This window comes from Tigriopus californicus, chromosome 5 (assembly GCF_007210705.1).
Source record: "Tigriopus californicus strain San Diego chromosome 5, Tcal_SD_v2.1, whole genome shotgun sequence".
NCBI classification, from domain to species: Eukaryota; Metazoa; Arthropoda; class Copepoda; order Harpacticoida; family Harpacticidae; genus Tigriopus; species Tigriopus californicus.
In genome coordinates this window covers 9253749-9263066 of record NC_081444.1, presented here as the reverse complement: position 1 = coordinate 9263066, position 9318 = coordinate 9253749, and the positions used below count along the sequence as shown (strand labels likewise).

Here is a 9318-nt window from a genome sequence, read left to right as displayed (position 1 = left end):
ATAGACTGAACTCTCGGTTTCGACAGTTTACAAGAAAGCTGACACATTCAACCATGAGCTACTGCGACAACCCGTTTAGCCTCAATGAGGGATAATCACCTGCCATCATTAAGTGCGGGACTTTGCCATTGTTGTGGTGCCAAGAAGTGGGAACTGTTTCGAAGGACAGGGATCGTCATCGTATGGGAGTCGGAAACCCAGGAAGCCGTGCAGAAGGGCAACAAGACCTGGGAAGTGCCGAGTCTGAGTACAGCACTTCATCACTCTGTTAGTGGACCTTCCATCCCGTCGAGTGGACGTCATCCGAGCAGCTCCGCTGGATTATCTCACCAGACATTGATCAGTAATTAGTGACCCATTGTTTCATACGTGAATATCCCCTTTTCCATTGGCCCAACAATTCCCCCTCTTTTCCTACCGGAGCGAGACAACTGATAGGCGGCGTGTTTTTGATTAATAAAGTAGATTGAACTGTACAGTTTGCCTTGAGGAGTAGCCTAGATTTCCCAGACGACCGAGATCGTGTTGGCATCGTAGGGAGTAGAGGTAACAAGTGATTTGTATGCAACTGTATCTAAAGTCCATCACTCTTGTAGCAGAAATCAGTAGTTAGACTCTAGAGTAGAGGTCGACTTTGATAGACGCATTTAGACTAGGATAGTGAACACATTTTGCAGGATAGTAAGCCTTGAAGATGGGCCCAGATTTATGCCAGGCAGCAAAGATTGATCGGTAACCGTGGGGGAAAGAGGTAGCTATCAATTTGTATCCTTAGTCAATTGATGTTTGTTTCAGGCCCTGATAAAGGAAGCTGGAACTATTGTTTGTATGCCCTGATTAAGGTTATAACTGGAGGCCTTAAGATAGGTCTAAGAATTTGAAACCCATGGACTAGGTGCTCTCCATCTTTGAGAGCTATCAAGGTATTTTTCCTAGTGCTTGGGTTCAAGAGTTCCACGTTTCCATTCACCACGGGAATTCAATAAGTCAGGACCTTTCACCCCTGGCCGGTGGACGAAACAACTAATGTGGTGGCAGAGCGGCTTCTCCAGAAACCGAATTGGAACTGGGGAAGGAGATCCCTATCCTCGGCCAATCCGGAGAAGTGAGCAGCTAGTAGGGTGGACATCATCTTCAAGAAAGGGTTCTTTAGGGCAATGGTCCGATGATTGTCTGAAATGTCTCTGGGCACCATCTTATGGATGAAAATGGTAGCTGACTCCACCCACTCTGGTGGAAGAAAGAAGAATGCAGGGCGAGGCTGAAGAGTTCTTGGAGGAGTGGCTGGGCTTGGGTGATGAAAGTTGGTAGGGTGAGACCCCTGAAGTTGATGGGGCATTGCTCTTCACTTTCTTGAAGGCTACGTGAATCTTGGGTTCTCTGCAGGGCTATAAAAGAGGCTTGTGTTCTTCTGGGCAGCCCTGGACCTCCTCCACCACTGTTTCCGATGTTGATGCAAATTGTTCTTTTTAACACTGTCATGGTTCTAAGCATAAATTTTATGTTTTTGGGGGTTTTCATCCAGACTTTGGAACTACTGTGATTGAGTTAAGTTACCTCGACTGCGTATTTGGGCACTACCCACTCCGAAAGTGGGAAGAGTCACTACTTCGCCGTCGAAGCGAGGTCACGAATAGGCTCTCAGAGTGAGAGGTCGTTGATATATCCAGTGGTCACCCTGCGACACGAGACACGGGGACCCCAACATTAAGACCCTGGTCTGGAACCTTCCCTGTTGTACGATCTCAATATCATTAAATATAAGTGGATAGTTTTCTTAAATTGTTTCTACCATTCGTTACCTCAGTAGCCTAACACTGCATGGCGCAGTCGGCAATTGAACCGGTCCTGACATCCTTAACAAGACAGTGAAATCCATGTTTCAACATGGCGGACAAAGTTTACGAGTTCACTAGTTTGGACAACGCCAAAGCATATCTAGCTGGTACACGACTTACGACTCAACGTGCCCTGAAATCTCTTACGTCAGTTTATTCCATTCATACCGCTATGGAACGAGCAGAGGTCCCAGAGGACAATCGACTTACAATTGTTGATCGCCTTAAACGTGCTTTCCAAGAGCTTGGACGTTACGACGAATGCATTTGAGCTGCCTTAGAAGTCAATGATCCTGATGCATCCAAGACTGCGGAGGCTGCTCTTGCCATTTCGTCTTCAATTATGGAGAAGCTGGATTGCATTCAAACCTGGTTGAGACAAGTCGTGGTGGCCAAAGCCTCCCGTCGTCCCGCACCATCTGCTGTTGCGGATGGAAGCCCTCCATTCTCTAGCGATTCTTCATCTGTGTCCTCATATAGGCCTGTGGCTCGATCTCCTCCAGCACTTGATGATGATGTAGATATTCGACAATTCGACGATTGGAGGGCCTCTTACAATATTTTCGTGAAAGTTGCTGGGGTAACTGCTCGTCCCCGAGATTATCAGGTGGCAACCCTTTGGACTTTCCTTACTCCCGGAATGCTTGCCCTTGTTCGGGACGTTTATGATATTGCAGAAGATACATCGTACAGTGTGGACCAGATATTGGACACTTTAAGACGCCATCTTCGAACACGCCGATCAGTCAACGTGGACTGGCATGAATTGTTAACAAGTCGCCAAGCTCAAGGTAAGAAAATTTCTACCTTTGTCGCTCGACTCAAGAAACAAGTTAAATATGTGGGCGATATCGATGCCGAGGCTGTCGTGAAAGCTTGTCTAATCCTTGGAATCCGGGATGACGGAGCGCGAGCCAAAGTTCTTGCTGCAACGCCTACCCGAGACCTGAACGCCACTATCGAAGTCCTCCAAGCCATGGAAACTGCCGAGTCCGATGTTGGCATCATTCAAGGTCGCGATTCAGTTTCGGGAATACAAACAAAAAAGAGCTATTCTGGGAAACATTATCGCAACAAAGGAGGAACGCCCGAGGTTAGCTCAAGGTCATTCCCAAGTTCTAAATTCCTTACAGGAAATTTGTCATCTAAAATGACACCCCAATGTTCCAATTGTGGTTCATCACATGGCTCCGCTTCTTGTCCAGCAGCCAACTGTGAGTGCACGTATTGCCACCACAAGGGCCATTTTGCTTCCTCGTGCCGAAAGCGAACCCGTGAATTGAAACCCACCTCCGTCTCTTCCATTACCTCAAATCCTCAGGAGTGGTCATCCTTGGTAAAGGTCGACATCCTTACAGCCACCAGGGCTGTAAGGAAAAAAAGGAAGAAAAAGATGCTCAAAATAGGGTCTATCATGGCAATCCCTGATACCGGTGCTGATGTGTCCATTATTACCCCCACCGACGCTTCAAATTTGGGCATATTGGTCAACCCCAGATCAAAACTCATTCGGTCAGCCAATGGTTCTGCCATTCCCGTTCAAGGTTCCGCTATCATTGTTTTTGCTCGCGACCAATTCCGAGTAAAAGCCGAAGTGTTCGTTGGTAATTCGGATCGGAACTATTTGTCCCTCTCTGTTTGTAAGGGCCTTCACTTTATCCCAACTTCTTTTCCCTCAGCAATAGCATCTGCTGCGGTCATGGACCCCGTTTCATCCTCAATAAATCAGTTATTGTCGGAGTTCAAGGACGTCTTTGGATCAGAGGATGAACTTCGACCAATGAGAGGCACCGTCGTTGGCGCCCCCATGGTGATTAAATTAAAAGATGGGAGTCAACCTTACAACCTAACGGTGGCCCGATCGATACCTTATGCATATTTCAAGCCAACTAAAACAGAAATTGAACGGCGTTCAAGGACGTCTTTGGATCAGAAGATGAACTTCGACCAATGAGAGGCACTCTTCTTGGCGCCCCCATGATGATTAAATTAAAAGATGGGAGTCAACCTTGCAACCTAACCGTGGCCCGATCTATACCTTATGCATATTTCAAGCCAACTAAAACAGAAATTGAATGGCTATCCAGACTTGGAATANGGCCCCTCTTGTTTATAATATTCGTTGCCCCGCTTCAAAAGCTTAGTATTACTGCCAGTCTCTCTTCTTATGTTGACGATACAAAGTTAGTTTCTGGTAGGAATGGCCAAGATTCAAGTAACATTACAAAGGACTTAGATCGAATCTACTCTTGGGTAACTGAGAGTAATATGGCCCTGAACGGAATGAAATTCCGCTCAATGACATTTGGGTCAACTCTTTTACATACTCCACTTGTAGATAATGGAGGTAAAGATATTGTGCAGGTCTCATCTATGAAAGATCTAGGTGTAGTCCTCCAAAATAATGGAAAGTTTGATGAGCATATCCAGTTGAAGGTGGGTAAGGCTTTTCAAATGTGTGGTTTGATATATCGCACGTTTAAGTCCAGAGATAGCATCACGATGCTAACTCTGTACAAGTCGATTGTTCAGCCACATCTTGAATATGCCTCACCCATTTGGGCTCCAATGAGTTCAGCAGGTTTGCAAAAGGTCGAACAAGTCCAAAGATGTTTCACTAGGAACATCACAGGATTGAGAGAGCTCTCATATTGGGAGAGGCTAAAAAAGTTGGGACTGTACAGTGTTCAGAGAAGGTACGAAAGGTATCTGATACTGTACTGATACTGTACTGTCTTAACATCACTATATAGTTAAAAGTGGAAGTCTTTATTTTCTGGTTAGGGAGGTATCGTCACATGAGCACTGTCTCTTATTCTTGTTCGCACGAAGCACAGATCCTGTCCATGCGTAAATTATCACACATCTCCCCTCCCCGGGGAAAAGTTAAAAGGCCTCGAGTGAAGATAGTCAATGGGCAAGAATTGAGTGCCGAAATTAGATATAATGATGAATTGGAAAGGCAAATTTGACACATCGGTTAGCTTTCAAGCGTGGGCTGCGCCGTGTTGGGTTTGGGTTTGTTTTAAAAGGCCGAGATGCTGATGTAGTTGAATTTTCAATGGGTGGCGGGCAGTACTGGAGTAATCGGAGATATTTCCGATTACGCCGAAAGATTCCCCCATCAGTCTCGACATCGTATGATCGACCATGCTGATGGATGTTTTTCACAACACCTGTTGTTGACCACAATTTGTCAATCGGACTCTGGACGGCAACTTGGTCCCCAATATTTAGAGGTGGTAAGGAAATTCCTGGGTGAACTATGTGGGTATCTGCTCGACGCTTTTGACGTGCGTTCGTGAAAAGTGTTTGATCTGTGATTCGTGGTGACGCGGCCATGGGAAGCAATGTTCGTAATTGTCGTCCATAGAATCCTTGAGCGGGGCTAAAGCCGTCATTACGTGGTGTATTGCGCCATTCTAGAAGAGCGCGTCGGAATGGTTCCTCTTTTAGGTCACATTTTTTTAGTAGGTATTTCATACACTTGACAGCCGATTCCGCTAACCCGTTACTACGGGCATGATAAGGGCTCGAAGTTGTATGACGGATGTCATTTTCAGAGCAAAACGAATCAAAAGTGGCTCGAAATTGGGGGCCTTGGTCAGTTTTGATGAACTTGGGGAAACCAACGTCTAGGAACCAAGTTAGAAGAACGGAGCAAACTTTTTCACACGTCGTTGAGTGCAAGCGTTGGACAAATGGGTATCCACTGAATCGATCGATCATCACTAGAAAATTTGATCCAGATATCTCAAAGAGATCAACAGAGACTCTCTCCATAGCGTATTGTGCAACTTCTTGTTGCAGGGGTTCAGATGACTGAGATGGCAAGAGCGATATACATTTTGAACACCTTCCAATCCGTTGTTTGATGTCATTTGACATTGTTGGCCAATAATATAGTTGTTTAGCCATTTGGTTTGTCTTAACTATGCCCGAATGAGAAAGATGAAGTAGATCCAAAATACGGGGTCGAGCACTATGAGGTACAATGATGCGATCTCCCAATAACAACACGTCGTTATCAATGGTGATCATCGGAAATACGCTTTTATAGGCAGCTAGGTCGTGGTCCAATTTTCCATCTTGAACACATCTGAAAAGCGTGGTATATTCACCGTCGATAGCTTGAAGGACGATTTTCAAAGCTGGATCTTCAATATCAATGGAGCGGACAATGTCAAGAGAAGAATCCGAAGGGAAGTATGGCGCACGACTTAAGGCGTCAGCAATGAAGTGCTGCTTTCCTGCAGTCCATACGATTGAGAATGAGTACGGTATAAGGAGTTCTCTCATTCGTTGTAGCCGGTCATTAGTTAGGGATGCTAGCGGCTTGGAGAAGATGCCCAATAGTGGTTTATGATCCGTAATTAGGTGAAATTGAGCCAAACCCCTGAGATAATAGTTGCATTTTTTAATTGCCCAAACGATTGCTGAGCATTCTAACTCTATGGTTGAATAGTTCTGTTGAGCTGGAGAGAGTGAGATTGAACCGCATTGTATGAGGCGAGGTTTGCTTTGTGTGTCCTTTTGAATTAGGGCGTATCCTAAACCGTGTAGGCGTGACGCATCGGTCAATAACTCTGTTTGTAGCGCGGGATCAAATGGCTTAACGATGACGGCAGAGCATAAGAGCTTCTTGACTACTTCAAATTCCTTAGTGTGGCAATCAAGCCACACAAATGCATTGCATTTCTTCAACAGTTTCCTGATATGCGTAGTGGCATGGGCAAGATCTGGGAGGAACGATCCCAACTGATTTGCGAGTCCCAAGAATGAGCGAACATCACTCACTGATCGAGGCACTGGGAATTCTCTTATAGAAGCGAGCTTGTCCGGGTCTGGTTTCACACCTTCAGAGGAAACAACGAAACCAGCGAATTTAATACACTGCCCCACTACAAGCTTGTCTATGGACAAATTGATTCCAGCCTCGCGGCACCTTGCCAAAACAATTCGCAGACGCTTATATAAAATTTGCTCAGTAGGAGCTTGGACGAGCATGTCGTCGACAATTTTTAATAACCACACCAAATCAGACACAGCCGCATCGGTTCTATAGTTGAAATTATCCGAGGACGAGTTCAAGCCCATGGGTGCCACGGTATACATCCACCGGCCGTTATGAAGTAGGAAACAGGTTAGGGGCATTGATTCCTTGTCAAGGGGAACCTGGAAATATCCGTGTATTGCGTCCAGCTTGGCAAACCATTTGCTCTTGGGAAGTATCCGTCTCATTAGGTCGGGGGCTGAGGGAAACGGGTGGACGGGACGCAGGACTGCCTTGTTTAATTGGCGATAGTCTGTTACAAGGCGGACCTTTTTACCCCCTGGTTTAGTCACGAAATGTGCTGGAGAGCACCAGGTAGTGGGGGTTGTTACTGGTTTAATGGCACCTGAAGTATGAAGTTCTTTAATCAGGTTTTCGGACATCTCGAGGAGGTTAATCGGGACTGGACGAGCCGTACGTACCTGGATTGGTTTAACTTCTGTCGTTGGATCCAACACTATTTTCATTGGCTCTCCTTTGATACATCCAGAGGCAGCACCCAACGAATTACACAAGACATCGGCAAAGTCGGATTTTATCGCATCCAAGTTGTCAATCTCCATGGTTAGAACAGTAGCGACGGTTGTATCTTGTCGTGCAGGAGTGGGGAAGTCTGACGACAAGATCCCAAGGGCCATGAGATCGTGCCAAGATATTAAAGCAGGACCCGTCAAGTCTTTTGAGACCAAGGCGTCTATTATTGCTTCTGGTCCTGAATTTACCGTTGCAGTGAACGTTATTGCTCCAGTGGACGCCATTTGCGTTCCATTGGCAGCAGACAGGCGAGTACGGGAGGGCCTAATGAGTGCTTCATCGGGGATAGCCGTCAAGGGAAGAACAGTCCTGGTTGCTCCGGTATCTGGTATTGCAAGTAACTTTTTGCTCCGGAAGGAGCAAGTGATAAGAATTCGTGGCGTATCGTGTTTGGTAGTGAACTCGTTTATGGCCGATATTCGCGCCGATGACGATGACCGATTGCGCTCAACAGGTGTTCCAGTCCGACGTTCTCGATTTCTTTTAGGACTCTTGTAGGGACTTCTCCCCGACGACATTGCATTGTTTCTGTATGGCTTACGTCCACGACTGTACTCACCACACACATTAGCAATGTGGCCTGTCCTATTACAGTCATAGCATGTTGTGAATTTAAAAGGGCATTGTTCCTTTTTATGTTGTTCGCTACCACAACCATGGCAAACATATATCCACGACTTCGGTCTCTGAACTTCTTGTGGCGAAGTTGTTTCCCGCAAAGCGGCGACGTGTTCAGAGGGGACTGGGTGGCGGGCATTTTCATAGAGCTTAGCTTGTCTCAACAATTCTGTCATGTCAGGGTTATCCAACTCGAGTAGTCTAGTATATAGCCCAGGATCATCGTCACAGGATCGTATCATAATAAATGCCAGAAGATCGCGTTGAATATTGAAAGAGGAGAGTTCGCACTCATCACTCTGTTTGCGTAATTGATGATATGCGTCAGCGAATCGGGTCGATTTAATCTTGCGAAATGAAAATAATGCACAACGCCTAGCAAAGACTGGATGGACCTCACGGAACCTTTGTTCAAGTAGTTCCACGCAGCCTCCGTCCGATAAGACAGGTGTGGCATCATCAATTGAATCACTAAGAATTAAAGCCAAGCTTGGTTCCAGGGACGCAAGAAAATACGCCTGCTGATCGACCACGGCCAGGACTTGCATATTTGACGTGGAGTAGAATGCTCGAAACGCACGTATCCATGTCCGGACCTCCTCTGGGTTAGCATCTCGAGATAATTTAAACGGTTGTAGACCGATATTGGCCTTGAACGATACTCGTCCCGGCGAGACTGATACCAGACCGTCCAAATGGGCTAATGCGTCGTTAACCAAACCAACCGATGAAGAGTACTTTTTAGCTATATCGTCTAACCTGTTATTCGATTTTTCAATGGCGTTCGGATCAATTGTCATCAATGTATCATAGGCCGTTGATACGTTGCTTTGCCTCAACTTGAGTTCTGATAGGAGCGATGATAGTTCATCATAAGAAGTTGTCGACGGAACGCTTGATGAAGAGGCCATAGCTGCGATGTCCTTGATCTGGTTCTCGACGCGGGTGAAGTGGCCAACCATGGCCCGAATGGTACCATTAGCCGCACTGATCGGGTTAGAGGCCGTCATTGCAATATCGGCTTTACTTGGCTCCGCCATGGCACTTGTCCGTAAATAAGTTCAGTGCAGCACTATTGGAGTAACTTAATCGCAGTTCTTGACCACACATAGCGTGCGGATCCTGCCGACTGCGCCATGTTATGTCTTAACATCACTATATAGTTAAAAGTGGAAGTCTTTATTTTCTGGTTAGGGAGGTATCGTCACATGAGCACTGTCTCTTATTCTTGTTCGCACGAAGCACAGATCCTGTCCATGCGTAGATTATCACACA

General features: G+C 46.1%; 1 protein-coding gene across 1 annotated transcript; it reads right to left on the bottom strand.

Moving 5' to 3' along the window:
- Positions 1-6893: 6893 nt before the first annotated feature.
- LOC131880009 (uncharacterized) lies at positions 6894-9104 on the bottom strand. Its single transcript, XM_059226506.1, has 2 exons — positions 7314-9104; positions 6894-7237 (listed from the first exon to the last, which is right to left on the bottom strand). The coding sequence occupies exons 1-2, from the start codon at positions 9081-9083 to the stop codon at positions 7220-7222; spliced, it is 1788 nt and encodes a 595-aa protein (XP_059082489.1). The 5' UTR covers positions 9084-9104; the 3' UTR covers positions 6894-7219.
- Between the last annotated feature and the right edge of the window lie 214 nt (positions 9105-9318).